The sequence below is a fragment of the Elephantulus edwardii genome, unplaced genomic scaffold (assembly GCF_000299155.1).
Source record: "Elephantulus edwardii isolate Elephantulus edwardi_28Jun2011 unplaced genomic scaffold, EleEdw1.0 scaffold00002, whole genome shotgun sequence".
In the NCBI taxonomy this organism is placed as follows: Eukaryota; Metazoa; Chordata; class Mammalia; order Macroscelidea; family Macroscelididae; genus Elephantulus; species Elephantulus edwardii.
In genome coordinates, this window is record NW_006399752.1 from 27518574 (window position 1) to 27539667 (window position 21094).

The window sequence follows — 21094 nt, forward strand, 5'->3', positions numbered from 1 at the left end:
GCTATAACAATAATAATAATAATAATAATAATAATAATAATAATAATAATATTGTTAGGTACCATCAAGTCAACTATGACCCACAACAGCCCTATGAACAACAGACCTGAATCTTGCCATATCCTGGGTCATCTCCAAGTTTTCTGCCATGCTCCAGCCTTGCCTAGTCACTGTGTCAAACTATCTTTTTTAGGGTCTTTCTCAGTAGCAACAACATGATGTTGTTGTTGTTTGTTGTTATATGCTGTCAAGTCACTTGCAACCTCATGTAACCACAGCCCTGAAATCTGCTCTATCCTGTGCCAACTTTACTGTCTCTGACACACTTACCCTCATTACCCCAGTCACTGAATCAATCCATCTCATTGAGGGTCTCCTTCTCTTTCTCTGTCCCTCACCCTCCCAAGCATGACGTCCTTCTCCAAGGACTGGCCCCTCCTTGCAACACGCCCAAACTATGTGAGATGAAGCTTCAGAATCCTAGCCTCCAAGGAGCAGCCTGGTTTTACCCCCTCTAGGACAAACCTGTTTGTCTCCTGGCAGTCCATGGTAAATTCAACCCTCTTCTCCAGCACCACAGCTCAAAGGCATCAATTCTCTATCATCCCTAGTCACAGTCCTGCTCTCTGACACATAGCAAGCAAGCAATTGCAAAGACTATAGCCTGGATCAGGCTCATCTTAGACACACACAGACTCAAGCTGCCTCCACGTAAAGGAACTCCCCTTGCTCAGAGGTGCAGGATGCCTCGGCCTCACTGTGCACCCTCCGTCTGGACTCAAGTGCTCATTCATCAATTTACAGGATATAAACTTTTACTGAGAAATAAGTTTTCTGACTCTCCGCTCCTTGTCGTTCCAGATTGCACTCTCTTCTCGTGCAGTGTCAGCTGCATCCCTGAGACACGATGGTGAAGGTCAGAGGAAACATATTTGGTCGCATTGGGTCCCTGGTCACCAGGGCTGATTTTTTTTAGTAATTAATTTTTTTCATTTCCATTCATTCATTGTTGCACTTTTCTCCCCTCCCAATGCTACCCTCCCCATACCCCCCTCTTGGAAAAGTAAAAGAAAAATTATTTCATTGTTTTACAATCCCTCCCCCAGGTCCACTCTATGCATCCTTCACTCTGAACTCCTGTCATAACAAAAATACCTAATCACCTATCCCTTTTAAACAGTTTTCTCCCTCATCTGTTTCAACACGGTATACATTATTGAACCCATCTTTCTCAGTCTCCCCCCCACCACCGATGTCAGTCCCGTTTTACAACAGTGTCACCATGCAGTATTTGTCCTTTTGTGACTGAGATACTTCACTCAGCATAATGTTCTCCAGGGTCACCCATTTTGAATAATATTGCATGAGTTCCTGTTTTTCAAAGCAGCATAGTATTCCACTGTGTGAATATAACACAACTTCTCTATCCAATCGTTTGTTGATAGACACTTAGGTTGTTTCCAACTCCTTGCTATTGTGAACAAAGCCACAATAAACATGGGTGTGCATATATTTGCTTGGATGTCAGTTATGGTCTCTTCGGGGTCTATTCCCAGTAGTGGAATTGCTGGGTCAAATGGTATCTCTATTTGCAACTTTTTGAGAAAGCGCCATACCACCTTCCACAGTGGTTGCACCATTTTACATTCCCACCAACAGTGAATAAGGGTTCCAGTTTCTTCACAACCTCGCCAGCATTTGTTTTTTGCTGTTCTGTTAAATTTTGCTATTCTGACTAGGGTGAGATGATATCTCATAGTTGTTTTCAGGGCTGCTTTTTAACTCTGGCAAAGTGGATGTTTTCACCATCAGTAATCCCTTCATTGACCTCAACTACACGGTCTATATGTTCCAACATAATTCCATCCATGGCAAGTTCAACAGCACTGTCAAGGCTGAGAATGGGAAGCTCGTCATAAATGGGAAAGCCATCACTAACTTCCATCAAGTGGGATGATGCTGGTTCTGAGTATGTTGTGGAGCCCACTGGTGTCTTCACAACCTTGGACAAGGCTGCCGCTCACTTAAAGGGTGGTGCCAAATGGGTACTCATCTCTGCTCCTTCTGCCGATGCCCCCATGTTTGTGATGGGCATGAGCCATGAAAAGTATGACAACTCTCTCAAGATTGTCAGCAATGCCTCCTGCACCACCAACTGCTTGGCTCCACTGGCCAAGGTCATCCATGACAACTTCGTCATTGTAGAGACACAAACCATGACCACAGACCATGCCATCACTGCCACCCAGAAGACTGTGGATGGCCCCTCTGGAAAGCTGTGGTGTGATAGCCATGGAGCTGCCCAGAACATCATCCTTGCATCTACTGGCACTACCAAGGCCGTGGGCAAGGTCAACCCTGAACTGAATGGGAAACTTACCAGCGTGGCTTTCTGTGTCCCCAACCTCAATGTGTAAGTTGTGGACCTGACCTGCTGTCTGGAGAAAGCTGTCAAGTATGATGACATCAAGAAAGTAGTAAAGCAGGAATCAGAAGGGCCCCTCATCCTGAGATACACTGAAGACCAGGTTGTCTCCTGTGACTTTAATAGTGACACCCACTCTTCCACATTGCTCTGAAAGATCACTTTGTCAAACTCATTTCCTGGTATGAAAATGAAGTTGGCTACAGCAACTGGATGGTTGACCTGATGGGTCACATGGTCTCCAAAGAATAAGAGCCCCTTGGACTACCAGCCCCAGCAATAGCACCAAAAGAGAGAGAGAGAGAGACGGAGAGAGAGAGACAGAGACAGACAGAGACAGAGACAGACAGAGACCCTCAGCTGCTGGGGAGTCCTTGCCCCTAATCTATCCTCCCACACACTGAGAATCTCACGTCCTGACACAGTTTACATCCAATCCCCCTGAGAAAGGGGAGGAGCTTACAGAACCCATCTTGTCATGTACCATCAATAAAGTACACTATACTCAGAGAAAAAAGAAAAATGAGTTTTCCTTGTCTCTCCCAGTTCAGTGACCAGCCTGTTCTTGTGTAGCCTCTCAGTCCTCCGTAAGCCACCTTCTGTTCCTACCATCCTTCCTCTGCCCCACACCTGCTCCTCCCCACGCCTTGCTCCACCCACATCTCTGGATACAGCCTCATCTTCACAGCCTTCCTCCACAACCTCAATCGGAGAGTAAGTCACTTGTCCTCGACCTTCAAATCAGAGGAGCCAGCCCGATGAAGGATAACCTCCGAGGATGAGAAGAGCTGTTCTGTGGAGCATGTGTCCAGGGCACGGAGGGCCAGCACAGGGCAGGCGCTCCAGTCCCTGCCGCACCGCGCACTGGCTGCAGGGCTGAGGCTTGTCCCTTCTGTCCCACCTCAGCTCCCTGAGAACCAGGGAACCCTCGTGCTTTCCCATTTGGGCCACCTATCCCAGGTCCTGTGACTCAGTGGTTAAAACATCTGGCTGCTAACCACATGGTAGGCAGTTCAAATCCACCAACCTCTCTGCATGAGAAAAATGTGGTAACCTGTTTCCATAAAGATCTAGTCTGAGAACCTCTCCAGGGCAGCACCACCTGTGGTCCTACCCTGTCCTGTCAGGTGATGCGGAGTCAGAATCTGCTCGAAGGCTACACGTGTGTATCTCAAGTTCAAACCTACTCCATGTCCTAATCTCACCCTTGCAGAAGCTCCCTCAAATAGAGTCCTTAACATTAACTGTCCCCCTCCGGGAAAGTCACAACAAAACCTCGCCCAGGCACTGTCAGCTCCAGATGTAGCAAGAGCCCAACAGCCCAGTTTAAGCTCAACGGCTTGGGAACCTGGCACCTTGGCCAGGACATAAGCTGTAAGAAACTGAAATAATACACACATAATTAAACAGAAAAAGAAACATACACTTTCCCACTGAAGCTGATGGGCTTATCAATCAGTAACAGGCCATTGTTTTATCCACATAAGGAAAGATAATCCAAAGGTGCATGGGAACAAGAAATACTATAAGCCTCCACCTATCAGTGAGGCAGACACAAGAGGGACAGATGGGGAGGGAGAAGCTGATAGAAGTAGCACTTCAGAGGGGAGAGGTGACCAACACCAAGAAAGAGAGAGATGCAAGCTTACTGCCTTCTTTCTGACCACCCAGCCGTGAGAGGGCCTCACAACACTGCTGTAGCAAGGCCAGGTGCCCACCAGGACTGACAGGCTGCCACAGTCGACAACACGCAGCTCAAAGGCAGAAATGACACAAGGCAAACGCCAGCTCTTCCTCCACACTGCACAGAACACACGCTGACATTTTCAGGTCACCGGCTGCAATCCCCCTCCCACACCGCCGTCATGCTCATGGCCGCAGGGAGGGCAGGAAGCCACGTGGAGGAACGTCACGCGTCACGAGCCCTCGGCTGCCCGTGAGCAACAAAGCAGAGGGCCACGGCCAAAGTGCGGCTCGGCTGGGCACACACAGCAAGGACACGGGTAATTTCATGCTGCTCAGCCAACTACACACAGCCAAGAGAGATCCAAAGTGACAGGAGCACCATCGCTGCCTGCACCCTGCTCTCTACCCTGGTTCATCAACATGAAAACACTGTACATGCACTAGACAGAAATGAGAGGTTCTCTCCAGCAAGTATCCCCACCGCATCACCATCAACTAAATGAAAATGGAGCAAGTTCAGCAATCAGGGCTCTAAACAATAGACAACAGATTTGAGACACAGTGCAGCCAACATCAGCACTGTTATGTGCCATCAAGTGAACCGAGGCTCTGAACCACCCTATCCCAAGCCAACCTCACCATGTCCATCTCAGACACATCTGACCCCATTGCCACAGTCATTGTGTCAATCCATTCCATCACAGGTCTTCCTCTCCTGTGCTGTCCCTCTACCCTTCAACTATGATGTCCTTCTTCAAGGACTGGCCCTCCCTGACACCATGCCCAAAGTATGTGAGACAGAGTAACCTGCTTTCACCCTCTCCAGGACAGAACTGTTTGTTTCCTTGGTGGTCCATGGTATGGTCAATATTCTTCTCCAGAAACACAACTAAAAGGCTCCAATTCCTCTCTGTCATCCTTAGTCAATGTTCAGCTCTCAGATGCATAGCAAGCAACCGAGAAGACCATGGTTTGGATCAGGCACGGTTTAGTCTCTAAACTGACTGACGTCATTGCTCTTTAGCATTCTGGAGAGTTCCCTGCCAGCAAACTCTCCCAAAACAACTCATATTTTGATTTTTTTGATTGCCAAGACTGTTGATTTATGAGGGAGCTCTGTTGGCCTAGTGGTAAGAAGCTGTGCTGCAATCCCCGAGGCATGTGGTTTGAATCCACCCGATGCTTCTGCTGGAGAGAGAGGGGCAATCTCCTCCTATGCCAGTCAGATCTGACTTGACAGTACACAGCAAGAAAAAAAGGGGGGGGGAAGAAGAGAAAGACTTGATTATGGATGCAGACAAGATTAAATCTTTAACACCCTCAATCTTACTCCAGCTTTCATGATACTGCCAAATTAGCCTGGTGATGTGAAACTTTGTTTTCCTGATGTGGAAATTAAGGGCTATAGTCCTTGAAATTCTGCAGTAAAAGCTTCAAGTTCTTTCTGTGAGCAAGGCTTCCTCCATTCTTGATGCCACATTCTTATTCTTATTCATAAATTTTATTCTTCTTCATAAATTCTAGACTCCTGAAAGATCTGCTCTGCATATAGACTGAAAAGAAAGGGTACATCCTTGATGCACTCCTTCCTTGATTTGGAACCACACAGTCTTCCCTTGCTCTTTTCAGACAATAGGTTCCTGACCTAGGTATAGGTTTTGCATGAGAAATCAAGTGTGTTCTCAGATTTCCAATCTTATCAGTGCTAACAAAAATTGGTTATGATCGGCACAGTCAAATGCCTGTGTATAGTCAACCAAACACAAACAGATATCCTTTTGGTCCTCTCTGCTTCCAGCCAAGATCCACCTGACATCAGTAACAGCACCCCAATGCCACAGCCTCTTCTAAACTTGCTCCTCTTTCTGGCAGTTCTAGTAGTTTTTGGATAATCTTCAGCAAGATTTTTCTTGCATGTGATATTAGTGATACAGCTCTGTAATTTCCACACTCTGTTGGATCCTTTTTTTAGGGAATGGGAACAAATATGGATCTCTTCCAGTCAATTAGCCAACTAGGTGTCCTCCAGATTTCTTGGCAAAACCTGGTGAGCAGCATCTGTTTGTTGACACATGTCGATTGGTCACTGGAGAAATTAAAATCAAAACTTTAATGAGGTAAAACAAGAATGGCTATGCTCAGAAAACCAGAAAACAACAAATGTGGGCAAGGGTGTGGAGAAAGCAGAAAGCAGACTCCTCACCCACTGCTGGTGGAAATGTAGAACAGTCCAGTCACCAAAGAAAAGCTGAGGGAGGGGGAGTCCTCAGAAACCCCACCCTCCGACCATCACCCGACTCGGTCACCCCCTTCCAGTTATGCTGAGAAAACCTGAACGCAGCAATGCAAAAGCAAAATCATACACCGACACTCATCACAGCAAGATTCTCAACAATGCAAAGGTGGAAACAACCATCAAAACAGACACAAGACGGTCTACGCCCGTGGGCTATTAACCAGAACACGGCACTGCTGCAGGCTGCTCAGTCAACCTCAACTCCTAGGGACCCTCCAGACAGCAGAGAGGGACACTGTCCCAGAGAGCCCCAACGGTTGCAGCTTCCTGATGCAGACTGGCTGGTGCGTCCAAATCATCCCCTGGTGTCTGATCACAGCACACCCAAAGACTATTAACAAAAAGCCCAAAGTCCCTGGTGCATGTCTGTTCCAACTCAAAAGTGACCTTGCCCTGGGTTTCTGGGGCTCTCAATCTTAGCAAGAGGAAACTGCTTGTACTTGTACAGCAGCGTGGGGGGAGGTGGATGGGGCGGGGGAGGGTAGTGAGCAAACCACTGGAGCACAACTGCAGCAGCGCTCCTCCAGAGGACGGCTGTTCACTGCTGTCAAGTCAGAACTGATTGACGGCTGACCCTTCAGAGAGTTTACAGAGCTTTAAACAGATTCATCCTGGAAAGGGTTAAACCGGGCTGCTCCTTGGAGGCAAGGATTCTGGGGCTTCGTCTGACATACTTTGGTCATGTTGTAAGGAAAGACTGATCCTTGGAGAGGGATATCATGCTTGGTAGGGTAGAGGGACAGTGCAAGAGGAGAAGACCCTCTAGGAGGTGGATTGATTCAGTGACTGGGGTAATCGGGATGGGTGTGTCAGAGGCAATGCAATTGACACAGGATAGAGCAGGGTTTAGGGCTATTGTACATAGGGTTGCTATGAGTCGCAAGCGACTCGACGGCACAGAACAGCAATAACAACAAGTCTAAGTCCACAGGAGGAAATTGCCCATCTTTCTCTTGCTGAGAAGAAGGTGGATTCAAACCTCAAGCCCTCGGGCTGGTAGGGCAACTCCTTCCCAATACACCACCAGAGCTCCCTAACGGGTGACTGTTGTTAGGTGGCCGAGTCACAAAAGACCCACAGCTGACCCTGTTACAAGTGGGATTTTCAGAGGCAGTAAATCACACAGGAGGAAAATGTCCATCTTTCTTCCACAGTGCAGCTGACAGATTCAAACTGCATATCTCTGGGCTGGCAGCACAACTCCTTAGCTTAAGCCTACAGAGCCCACTAATAGACTATAATTGTTGTTGTTGTTGTGTACCATCAGGTCAGAACCAACCCACAGCTGACCCTCTAGTAGGTTTTCAAAGGTAGTAAGTCATAGCCTTTAGTATGGATTGCTTCTAACCATCAAGACAACAAAAGTCCTCACCACTGGACAGATAAGGAACATTATGACAGAGCCATCAAGATGAAAACTGTCAACTACATCTTTTTTTTTTTTCTCTCAACACCCTGGGTACCAGCAGTCAGGAGACCAGGAGAGGCACTGCTTGGGGTGAGTCTGCTGTCAGAGACCTTTCTAAAATATTGCGGAGGAGTGATGTTTGCAGGGTAAAGTGTGCCTGATTCAGGTCATGGTCTTTTCAATTACTTGCTATGCCTTTGAGAGCTGGACGATGAATAAGGACGACAGAGAAAGAGCTGATGCCTTTAAGCTGTGGTGTTAGAGAAGAGCACTGAACATCCCATGGATGGCCAGCAGAGCAGACAGATAGATGTGTGTCTGGAAAAGTGAGGCCGGAATGTTCCTTGGAGGCAAAGATGGCAAAGCTCTGTCTCACATACCGTGGTATGCTGCTCGGAGTGGCTATTCCTTGGAAAGACGGAGGACCAACCAGTAAGGTGAAGATGTTCAATGAGACGGACTCCCACAGTGACTGCGACAATGGGCTCTGGATGTCAGACGAGGACGATGGCCAGAAGAGGACAGGGTTCAGACTGTGGTTCACAGGTCACAATGAGTCATCCTCTACTGGAGAGTCCCTAACAATGACAACAGCAACAACCAATCCCACGGGAGGAGACTGTCCATCTTCCTTCTGCAGAGCAGTTAGTGGATTTGAAGTGCATGTCCTGGGGATAGCAGTGAAAGCGCCTTACGACTAGGGCTCTCAGCTCCCATAAAAATCCATAGTTACGCGGCCGCGCACCGCGCTGGTCCTCCCTGACCCCGGTGCCGGTGACACTGAGTTTGCTCACGCCCTGTTCCCTCCGAGACACTTTGCTAATCTGTGGAGCAAGACACCATGGGGATTCTCCGCCACCTGCGCCTGGCGGCAGGACATGTTTTCCAACTGTATGAAAGAGATGTTTTCTCTTCTCTGGGGCTCAGCAGAAACACTGGTTTAAAGAGAATAAATGGATTTTGCACCAAACCACAGGAAAGTCCAAAAGCTCCATCCCACCATGTCCGCCACCATGGGGTGCCATTACACAAACCCACAGATTGGGAGAGGATGATCTTGGTATGGTCAGGTCGATTGAAGAAGGAAGATGAAATCCCAGAGACTGTCACGCTGCCAGAAGACAGGAGTCTTTAACAAGCTTGAACTTGGAAAAGAAAGCTCGTCTGAGAGAGTAAGCCATGAAAGCCAAAGCAGAGTATCAGGGTAGCCACAACGGATGGATTTTGAAAATCCAGGAGTTATGTTGCAGCAACAAGCCTATATTGAAAGGATGTGGTGTGAGGGTACATTTCATAAAAATACTGTTTGCACAAACTTATTTAACTATGTCTGCTCTAGAGGTACAAATAGATTTTCTTAAAGAAAAGAAAAATCCATAGTTATATGGACTATCAAGCAGCCATGAATAGAAACAAAACTTTGATACTACATGGATGAAACCTGAAAACATCACACTGACGGAAATCAATCACAAAAGGACAAACATGATCCCATTTCTGAAATATCTACAAGAAGCAAATGCAGAGAGCACAAGTTTCTGAGGTAAATGAGAGATTTACTGCTAAAGGACTATTGTCTATGAAATGTAATTAAAAGACTTGCAAACAGACAGTAGGTGCTGACTTTATAATTAATAAACTGTACAAATGAAAATGGCTAATACTTCATTATATGTATTTTATAAAAATTAAAACATCTGTGTATATGTCTAATGGAGTTTCACAATTACATCAACTCATAATAATAATAAAAAAGACACCCACACACACCCTCCTTTGTCTTAAAAGTGAGACTTTTGGGGGAGGGGAGAGCATGAACCAGCACAACTCTGGGAAGGGAAGGTACAGGTGTGGTCAGGGAGGTTCCGGAGAGGGCTGGTGAGGATGGGAAGATGTGAGACAAGGTGAGGGAGTCAGTTACGTGAATCGTACATCCTTCCCAATCTTGACATCACTGGGGAAAAGTGTGTGGTAAAGATTTGCTCATATTAGCAATTCAGTAACAAAAAAATAACAAATTTTAAAAGTGAGAATGTATTATAAAAAACAAGTTTTACTCACAGCACTTCTTATTTAACCATAAAATTAAATTTTCTATAACCCTGTTCTCCAAATCAGGGATGGTATTATGAATATAAATTCATCTTGGAGGGAGGCCGGCATTTCTCACTCCATTCACCATACATTCTGCTACAAGAAACATTCTCTTAAAATAAGGGGGGAAAACTACAGGGGATAAAACCATCACTAAAAATATGACCCAAATGAAAAAGCAGCACTGGGGATGTGATCACACCGAGAACTCCAAGGACGATTTCAGCCGCCCTCCGAAGGCCGCAGGGGGCTGATCCGAAGGAGTCCAGTCCTAGGAGCCAGGAGCAGCACCCTCAAGGTCATTTACCACACGGCACCAGGCCAGTGGGTGATGGAACCCAACGCTGCAGGATTCTGCCGTTTCCAGTTAGGAAGGTTTGGAAAACACTTATATAAATAAAGTAACACTTGTGTCACACCAAAATAAACAATATTTTGCACCAAAGTATTTTCAAAGTGGATATAACCATGTTCCTGCTGAAGCCTGAGCTGCCCAAGTGGAAGGAAGTCTCAGCATAGATGCACGGGTCAGTACAGGGAGAAACAAACTCTAAATACACGTGTCCAGCACCCAGGTGGGGCTTTGGTGCCACAGAGGTTCCAATCCTCAGCTATTAAGCAAAAGGTCAGAGCTTGGAGCCCGCAGCTGCCTCAGGAGAGAAAGATAAGCAGTCTGCTTCTAGGACAATTACAGCTTCAGAAAGCCTGTGGGACAGTTCATCGCCAACCCAAAGGAAGTCTGTTGTTGTTATGTGCTGTGACTCATAGCGACCCTGTGTACAACGGCCCTAAACCCTGCTCTATCCTGTGCCAATCTGTCTCTGACACACCTACCCCCATAACCCCAGTCACTGGATCAATCCACCTCATAGAGGGCCTTCCTCTCCTGCGCTGTCCCTCCACCCTCCCAAGCATGATGTCCCTCTCCAAGGACCGATCTCTCCTCACAACATGTCCAAAGTATGTCAGACAAAGCTTCAGAATCCTTGCCTCCAGGAGCAGCCTGGTTGAAGCTTCCTGACTAAAAGAAGCCTGGAAGCAAGACAGGCATCCAATTCCAAAATGGCTTGCCTCTGGAAACTCTTGAACAGTGCTCAGGCCGTTTGTTCATAGGGTCGCTATGAATCGAATATGACTCGATGGCACCAAACAACAACAGGATGAACCTGTTTGTTTTCTTAGCAGTCTAAGGTATATTCAATACTCTTCTCCAACACCATAACTCAAAGGCATCAATTCACCTTCTATACCAAGTGATTCCAAAGACCATGGCCTGTATCAGGCACACCTTAGTCTCCAGAGTGACATCAATGCTCCTCAGTACTTTGGAGACGTCTCTAACAGCAGACTTTTCCATCACAATACATCTTTTCAATTCCTGGCTGCTGATGCAAAGAGTGTTGATTGTGGGGCCAAGCAAACTAAAGCTGTTAGCAATCTCAGTCTCTTCACCATCTATCATGATGCTGCCAATCGGCCCAGCGGTGAGAATCTTTGTTTTCTTGACATTGAGTCTCAATCCATATTGAAGGCTGCAGTCCTTGACCTCTGTATCAAGCGCTTCAGGACTTAAATCCACCAGCTGCTCCACAGGGAAGGTCAGGAAGTCTCCTCCTAGTTAGTCTCTGAAAAGCCGCTGCAGGTTCAGCTATGAGTCAGTTCTGAACGGAGTACACACAACATAAATCAGCACAGGAGCTCTCATGGCACGGCGGTTATGGCATTCACATGTAAAACCAAAAGATCTGCAGTTTGATTCCACCAGCCGTTCTGTGAGAATAAAATGAAGCAATCTGACGGTCAAGACTGACAGCCTTGTGAGCACTATGGACAGTTCTATCCTGTTCTATAGAGCAAGGCTGCCATGAGGCAGCATCTATCCAGCGCACAGCAGGGGGAGTGTTGCCGGCCACGAGGGCTCTTAGAGAGAGACAGAGCATCAGAGGAGGAGATGGCATCGATGCATAGAAGGGTCCTGAGCCCCAGAGAACACGGGCCACTACATCCTTGTCCTCCACCCCCTCCATGTCTACTGCTCCCTCCAGTGGTCTCCCCTGCTCTCCTCTGGTCGCTGAGGCCCCTCAGCACCTTCTCTACAGGATGACTAAAGTGGTCTTGTCAGAACAGAAAACTCATCCTGTGACCCCCTCCCCCGCTTCACATTCACCGTGAGAAATCTCCATCTCCATCCTGCCACATCCAGATGCATCTCACCGCTCGAAGGATCAAGACCAAATGTGCTGATATGGTCCACAAGGCTGCGTCCCTGCTCACGTCTCACCCTCCAGTTGCTGTTGTTGTTAGGCGCTGTCGCCACCAATTCACAGAACCTCACCCACAATCCTACTCCATTTCACAGTCTCAGTCATGTTCAAGCCCCCTTCTGTCTGCTCAGCCCATCTCACGGAGGGACCCTCTGCCTTTCCCTGCATGAGGTCTCTCTCCAAGGCCTCGTTCTTCCCGAAAAGGTGCTTCAAGCGAGGGAGATGACGTTTCCGCTCTCTTGCATTCTGGTTGCACTGCGTTCAAGACACACTTGTTTGTTCTTTTGGCAGCTCCTCTAGTATATTCAATACCCTTCCCACCAGCACAGTTCAAAAGACATCCATTCTTTGGGCTTCCATTTTGACTGTCCAACTTTCACATGCATAGCAACCTATCAAAATACCATGGATCAGATGCAAACTCATGAAGCCTTTTCCAAAACAGTATGATTTCCAGTGGCGGTCAAAACTAATAACCAAAATTCAGAGGCTTAACACAGCACATATGTGGTCACTTACACTTCCCGAGATGAGATGTCCAATGCCAATCTTACTGGACAAGACTAAAAGACAAGGCTGGTCTGTCTAAGAGGCTCCAGAGGAGAATCATTTCTTGCCTTTTTTCCAGTTGGAGCCACTCCTTTCTCAATGACAAGCAGCCTCTGTTTCTATCCTCTCATCTCCACTTCTGACGCTGGCCCTGACCATCCCTCCTTCAAAGGACCCTGTGATCAGACTGGGCCCACCTAGACCATCAGGGTAACATTTCCGTCTCAAGACCCCGAAGTCAGTCACATCTCTAAGTCTCTCTGGCAATTCTAGGGAATGTATACAAAGGCTCTGGGAACTTCTGGGAGGTACCATCGAGTCAACCACTGCTCACAGTGATCCAGTGAACAACAGATCGAAGCCTTGCCCTGGCTCGTGCCATTCTCATGATCTCTGTCACATTCAAGCCCATCATGACAATTTCTGTGCCAATCCACCTGGAGGAGGGTCTTCCTCGCTCTTTCATGACCTTTCCTAGCATGATACCTTTTTCTAAAGACAAGTGTCCCCTGACTACATGAGCACCCGGGCTGTACTTCCTCGAATACAGATTTGTTTGTTCTTTGGTCATTCATGGTGTATTCAACAGTCTTCCCCAACACCACAATTCAAAGGCACAGACTCTTCTCTGGTCTTCCTTAGTCACTGTCCAACTTTCAGATGCATACAAAGCAACCAAAAAGCCATGGTCTGGGGCAGGCGCCCTTCAGACTCTCAACTCTGGAACTGGGGTCCATTACTTAGCCAATCACAGTGATAAACTGTGTCCGGGCCTGAAGCAGTTTCCTCCCATCTCAGGTGTCTGCACCCTGCTGAAGGTTACCTTGCCAGGAAACTTCGATTCCCTCAGCTGTAAGGCTGAATGTCATTTTCCTAAGAGCCCACGTCAGAAGCCCTTGTCCCATGCACTTAGAGAACGGTTTTTAATGACCCCTATCTTTAAAATACACATTCGTATAACTACCACAATGTGTGCTGACTTCCACACCACCGCCTCACGCACCGTGCCATGAACCCTCACGTCTGACCAAGTCCTGTGCACACAGCTCCAGCAGCAGTGTTACATGACTGCCCACTGAAGGCCCTCACCCTGGATGTGCCAAAGACATGTCCCAAGAAAGTAAAGGGTAGTTTCACACCTGAATCAAATCAGAAGTGACCCAAGCAGGCACTGTGAACTTGGGGTCCATTCGAGTAGCATAGGGGGCACGCTCCAGGCCAGTAGATGGTGTGTGTGCGTTCCACACAGGCCCCAGGGCCAGTACATGGGTGGAACAGAAGGGCTGACACCACACGTCATCTATAAACTCACCAAAATGCTCCCCCAAATGGCAGTACTAGCTCATGGGCATCTTCCCACAGGAAGACACATGGCTCTTCCAAGGTACATGAGCTGAGGGTGCTGCAGCCACCCCGTCCTCAGGTCTTACCCCCAACACTGGGACTGCTGACGCTCTCGAGAGCACAGTGCAGGCAGCAGCACACCCACAGACACATTGTGCCCTTTCACACGTATTTTTCAACTATCCCCTTCATGATAGATAATATATGAGGTTATTCAGCTCCATCTTCCCCGAGGATAACTAGAAAGGCTGGATTGAATATACAAAGTTCTGCTTAAAAACACTGCAGCTTGATGAGCTACTGAGAAATGTCAAGTCCCGATGTGGAACAGGGCAAGAAAGCAGGGAGGGACGCAAAGCCCAGAGCGGCTCCTGCCTTAGGGAAGAAGACGAGCAGAGACTGCAGGGAGCTGTGGCCCAGGCCACAGGGCGCTGTGCTCTGAAGGAGAGGTGAGACTCTCCGCCCATACGATACCCAGCCTCGGAAAGCCGCTCAAGGGCAGCGAGGGATGGGTCAGCTCCAGGCCTCCAGTGGCGAGTATCAGTTTGTAAGGAGAGCACAGCATTCTGCTCTAGGGGGCTGGCTATTCTGAGAGTCCTGGGAAGTTCAGAGAAATACCCTGTACTTAGCAGTCCAGCATCCATGACTCCATTAGTCACTGAAGACTCTCCATACAGCACAGTGAGCTAATGTCTAAGGTGGCAGCAATGGTGGCGGCTGGGGACCACCAGAAGGGACTCACCACTGCCTCTTCCGTGAGTTCTCAGTGGCAGCAAATTGCACAGAGGACTGCCCACCTTTCTCCACTGGTGCAGCTGGTGGATTTGAGCAGTGGGTTGGCAGTAAAACCCTTTATCACTAGGCCAGAGATCCCTGCAGCATAGGGAGTGATGCTGTACTTCCCAGAACTGACGAAATAGCCCAATCTATATCGTCAGGAGCTCAGGGAAATCTCAAGGAGGATACAGGCTCATATACAAGCACAAATAGACCTTACTTCACCACTGTTTTTAATTCAGGTGGGCAGGCGCCCAGCTGGTAAGTGAGAGGTGGCTAAGGAGATCTCAGCCAGCAGCTCCAGGGACAGGCCAGGCGCGCCAGTCCTGTAACAACAGAGCCCAAGCCAAACCCACAGCTGTCAAGTGGCTCCCAACTCCCACAAACCCTGCAGGACAGCAGCAGTGACCCACAGGCTGCCCACGCTGTCATGTGGATGGAGGCAGGTGGAGGCTTCCTCCCAACACAGCTGCTGGGGGATCTGAGCCATCAGCCCAGCAGGTAGCAGTCAATGCTAAAGCAGTGTAGCACCAGCTGCCCCTAAAGCCCAAACTGTAAAGACTACAACCGAGAAAACCCCATGAGGCAATTCTACGGACAAAAATAAACAAACCACAACATGAGGAAAACCTTACTGTACTTCAACCCTCCCAAGTCCAAGTGCACACAGGAAGGAGGTGCAGCCGCAGGGCTTCCAGGCACACTCCAAGTCCGTGAGGACCTTTTGCAGAGCAAAAAGACCAGAAGGTGCCTTCCTATGATGTGAGTTGGGTCTGACATGGTAATCAGCTCAGAAAAAGAACCTCCCTCCTCCCAGAAGTGGCTAACTCACTAACTCCCTACACACACACACTCAGAAGCCCACACACACAGAGGCACACTCACGAAGACCTGGCTGCTTTCGTCTCATACGCTCCTGTGTTAAACTTCTCCTGCACTATCCTTATTGGTTTTTTTAAAACAAAAAAATTCCTATTTAACAATTTTTGAAACAAATATATTGGTAAGGGGCCAGAACTCTAAAAGGAGAGTGAATCTGGTATGACCTCCCAGTATCCCCCAAATCCTGAGCTCGCATGATGGGTTCCCGTGACCTGAAGAACTGAGTGTTTGAGTGTGTCAAACCACTCACACATCACATCTGCAACACACAGACCCTTCTCACCTGGCCCACTGCTGGCAGGGGCACTGCCACACAGGTCCAATTCCTGCGCCTCCAGCTCTCTGTACTGGTTAATGTACTCCACTTCTGAGTTCTTCTTGCTGTGGGGCCTGCAAAGGATAGAAGTTAGCATGTTATGTCTAACCAGACACCTGGAGGACTTCTTGAGCTGTCAATTGTCACAGAAGAAAAAACAAACATGGCCAATAAATAAACTCATGTTCAAACAAAAAGTTTCTAGGTAAATCCAAATAAAAACACTATTTTATCAATTGAAAGGAGAAATATGAGGTCCGACAAGTACTGGCAAGAGCAAAGCAGCCCACTGTCTTAAGTCTGGCAAAGGCCAGGTGAGTAATACTTCTTTTGATGAGTCCTGCCAGTAGCCCAGATCATTTAAAGTACATGTCTCCTACACTTTTTCTCCACATGATCCTTAGGGAACCCAAGTGAACAAGAATCACATGCAAAGACCCACAGTCATCCCTTGTTCAAGTCAGGCCTGTGCACACAGGCATTGAGCAGACAGAGCCTGTGCCCTCCGCAAGCTCACAGTCCAGCGACTGCCACAGGGTGTTCGTGTAACACCAGCAAACAGCAAGGAGAGAAAAAAGAGACAAAGGGCAGAAAGGACCCCCAGGGAGAGGAGGAGGAAGAGGAGGTGGCTCCACAGCAGGGCCAAGGTGGCCTGGTGACACAGTGGCTGAGCACTGAAGACTAATGGAAGACAAAGGCTGTAAACCCAGAAGGCACTGCGCTTCAGGAAGGGCTACCAGGCAGTGTCTGTAAAGGTCGCCGCCGTGGGGGCCTTCTGGGACAGCTCTCCTCTGACCACAGGGTCACTACAAGTTGGAAGCAACTCAATGGTGAGTATGGCTTTTAAAAGAGTGAAAAGCTGGGGGAAATGGCCAACAGGAGCAAAGCAAAGCATACCAGGGTGTGTCCAGAAAGCAGCCAGGAAGGCTCTGGTCCTGGCGGCTGCCTACGGGCACAAAACAACTAGGAGGCAAAGGCCATTCCACCACAATGATTACATTTCATTTCTACACCACCTTTTATCAGGATGTAGCTTAACGAAGCGAGTGAAAAGTCTGAAATTTCATTTAACAAAATGGCTTTAAAAACAAAATTGTGGTAAAAATAGATGTAATATTTGTCATTTTAACCGTCTTTGCACACATAATTCAGTAAGCCTAATTACCCTGCAAGACAGATCTGTTTACTTTCAGCAATGCATGGCCTAGCCCCATATTCATCACCACCACCCCCAAAGGCACCGGCCTTCCCTCAGTGCTCCTCATTCACTGTCCAGCTTCACAACACAAATGAAGGAGCAGACGCTGTCATGGCTGGTCCGTCTCTGTCTGTCTTTTAACTCTTGAGCAATACCCTTGACAGCAGCGGAACAACCCAACGCAGTGTGTCACTTGATTTCTTAACCGCTGCTTCCAGGGCTACCATTTATGGAGCCAAGCAGAATGAAATTCCTATCATAATGCTGTTGACTGGCCCCAGTTTTTGGTTTTTACGCTAAGCCATAACGCACACTGGAGTACCATCTCTGCCTCATCTGTAAGGGTTTCAGGTCTTTCTCGTTTTCTGCCAGGTAAAGCTGTGTTGGTGAGTCTCCCTCCGATCCTTACAGCACATTCCTCTCTTCATATAGTTTAGTTTTTCGAAATGATAGCTCAGCACATACTGAACGCTGCTGTTAGGCGCTGTCAGGTCAACTCCAACTCACAACCCCTCAACAAACTACAGATTCGATCTTTCCCGCTCCTGCCCTATCCCACTGGAGTCAAGCCCACTCTTGCAGTCACTGTGCCAACCCATCTCACTCAGTTTGCTCTTTATTTTCCCAGAGTTCATGTCCTCCAAGGACTGGTCCCAGCTGATAACATAATCAAAGTATATGAAACAAAGTTTCACTATCTTTGCCTCTAAAGTGTAGGCCCTGGCTACACTTCTACCAAGCAGATTTCTTTTCAATACTCTTTGCCAACACCACAATTCAAAGGCATCAATTCTTTTTTTCTGGTCTCTTTTTCTGTTTTTTTGTCTTTTTTGTATTCACTGCCCAACTTTCCCATGAATATGTTGTTGCTGTGTGCCGCTGAGTCGCTTGCGACTCATAGCGACCCTGTGTACAACAGCCCTAAACTCTGCTCTATCCTGTGCCAATCACACTTGTCTCTGACTCTCCCATCCCGATTATCCCAGTCACTGAATCAATCCACCTCATAGAGGGCCTTTCTCCTCCTGCGCTGTCCCTCTACCCTCCCAAGCATGATGTCCTTCTCCAAGGATCAGTCTCTCCTTACAATATGACCAAAGTATGTTAGACAGAGCCTCAGAATCCTTGCCTCCAAGTAGCAGCCCAGTTTAACCCTTTCTAGGATGAATCTGTTTGTTTTCCTAGCAGTCTATGGTATTCTCAATACTTTTCTCCAGCACCACAGCTCAAAGGCATCATTTCTCCTTCTATCCCCCTTGGTCATTATCCAACTCTCTGATGCATAACAAGTGACTGCGAAGACCGTGGCCTGTATCAGACGCACCTAGTCTCCAGAGACACATCACTGCTCTTCAGTACTTTAGAGAGGTCCCTAACAGGAGACTTTCCCATGGCAATACGTCTTTTAATTTCCTGGCGGCTGGTGCCAAGAGTGCTGACTGTGGAGCCAAGCAAACTAAAGCTGTGAACAATCTCAATCTCTTCACCATCCATCCTGATGCTGTCAGTTGGCCCAGTGCTGAGAATCTTTGTCTTCTTGACTTTGAGCCCAAATTCATATTGGAGGCTGCAGTCCTTGATCGTCTGCAGCAAGCGCTTTAGGTCCTCCTCAGTTTCAGCAAGCAGGGTTGTGTCATATGCATAACACAAATTGTTGACAGATCTTCCACCAATCCTGACAGCACATTTCCCCTCATAGAGCCCAGCCTTCCCGGATAATCTGTTCTGCATGCAGGTTGAAAAGGTATGGAGATAGGATGCATCCCTGGCGTATGCCCTTCCCAATTTTGAACCATGCAGTGTTCCCTTGCTCTGTTCTGATGACTGCCTCCTGGTCCAAGTATAGGTTTCCCATTAGAACGATCAAGTGTTAGCCAACTGACTGCAAGAGATCTGTATTTGTTCCCATCCCAAAGAAAGGTGACCCAACAGAGTGTGGAAACTATAGAACAATCTCATTGATTTCACATGCAAGCAAGATTCTACTGAAGATTATCCAAAAACAACTGCAACAGCACATCAGCAGAGAACTACCAGAAGTCCAGGCTGGGTTTAGAAGGGGTCGTGGTACTAGGAATATTGTGGCTGATGTAAGATGGATCTTAGCTGAAAGCAGGGAGTACCAGAGGAATATATATCTGTGTTTCATTGACTATGCAAAGGTGTTTGACTGTGTGGATCATAACAAACTGTGGCTGACTCTGAGAAGAATGGGAATCCCAGAACACTTGATCGGTCTAATGCGAAACCCATGAATATGAGGCAACTTAAAACCACCCTGGCTTGGGCCATGCTCACCTTGAGTCTTTAAACTGCCATCCTCTCTTTTCACTTTAAAGAAGTCCTTAGTAAGGAGATAAAATGCAGCTAACGGCTTAAACAAGAGCCTCCTTAACAAATGGTGCTGGCATAAATGGACATCTATCTGTGGAAATGGAAGACCCAAATCTCCCACCACACCAACTCAAAGTGGATCAGATCTAGGAGCAAAACCAAAAACCATAAAGATCTTCTGAGAAGAATGACAACAAATTTCAAAGCCCTCATCCATGACGTGAATAAGCTTTCAAACAACCAAAACCTGACAATCAGGAGAAGATAAAAACAAATGCACAGGACCTTCTAAAAAATCCTTTGGGGGAAGGAAACTGCAACAAAGAATATTTAAAAGGTGGTTGTTGTTATGTGTTCTTGAGTCGCTTGCCCTATACCCTGCTCTATCCTGTGCCAACTTTACTGTCAATAACACACCTACCCTCATTAGTTCGTCACTGTATCAATCCAGCTCATCGATGTTTTCCCTCTCTTTTTCCATTGTTCTGCCCTTCCAAGCATGATGCAACTCTCCAGGGATCAGTGCTTCCTTGAAACATGCCCAAAGTTATGTCAGACGGAGCCTCAGAATCCTTGCTTCCAAGGAGCAGCCTGGCTTCACTTTCTCTAGGATGGATTTGTTTGTTCTCCTAGCAATCCATGGTATATTCAACACTCTTCTCCTGCACCACAGCTCAAAGGCATCAGTTTTCCTTCTATCATCCAGCTCTTTGACACCTAGGAAGAACTGTGAAGACTATACCTGGATCAGGTGCACTATAGTCTCCAGACTGACACAGTTGCTCTTCAGTACTCTGGAGAGGTTCCTGACAGTAGATTTCCCCAATGAAATCTGTCTCTTGATTTCCTGGATGCTGGTACCAAGAGTGCTGATTGTGGAGCCAAGCAAATGGAAGCTGTTAGCAATCTCAATCTCTTCACCATCTATCATAACCCTGCCAATCAGCCCAGTGGTGAGAATCTTTGTTTTCTTGATTTTGAGCTTTAATCCATATTGAATAAAGGTAGTAATCTACATAAAAAAGGTAGGTTGGTCAAAATATATATTAAAAAAATCCTTGAGTTCATCAAAAGACTTTTCCAATAGAATGAAAAGAAAGCCCAGAGCCTTGGGGAAAATATCTGGCAAATGACCTATCTGCTAAGGGACTCACATCTAAAATGTACAGACTACTCTAGCGCCTCAACAAGGAAAAAACAAACTCAGTTACAAAATGGGCAGCGATATGATAAAACTCTTCACCAAAATGATGTTCAGACAGCAAACACACACACGAAGAAATGCTCACAGTCACGAGCTATTAGAAAAATGCAAATAAAAAAACCCACGAACACCTCACCCCAGCAAAACCAGCAAAGTTCAACAGAGCAACAAATGCTGGTGAGGATGTGGAATGATTGGAACTCTCTCACTGCCGGTAGGAATGCAAAATGGTACCAATACTGTGGAAAGTAGTCTGTTATTCCCTCAAAAAGTTGAAAACAGAAATACAATCTGATCCAGCTATTCCACACTGGGAA

The 21094-nt window shown here is 47.2% G+C and overlaps 1 protein-coding gene across 1 annotated transcript in view; it reads right to left on the bottom strand.

The window, feature by feature from the left end:
- Positions 1-21094, bottom strand: part of TDRD9 (tudor domain containing 9) — a 161919-nt gene that overhangs the window by 90614 nt on the left and 50211 nt on the right. Inside the window, exon 2 of the mRNA XM_006879162.1 lies at positions 16009-16115. Within this exon, the coding sequence (XP_006879224.1) occupies positions 16009-16115 (107 nt within the window). The remainder of the gene's footprint in view (positions 1-16008; positions 16116-21094) is intronic.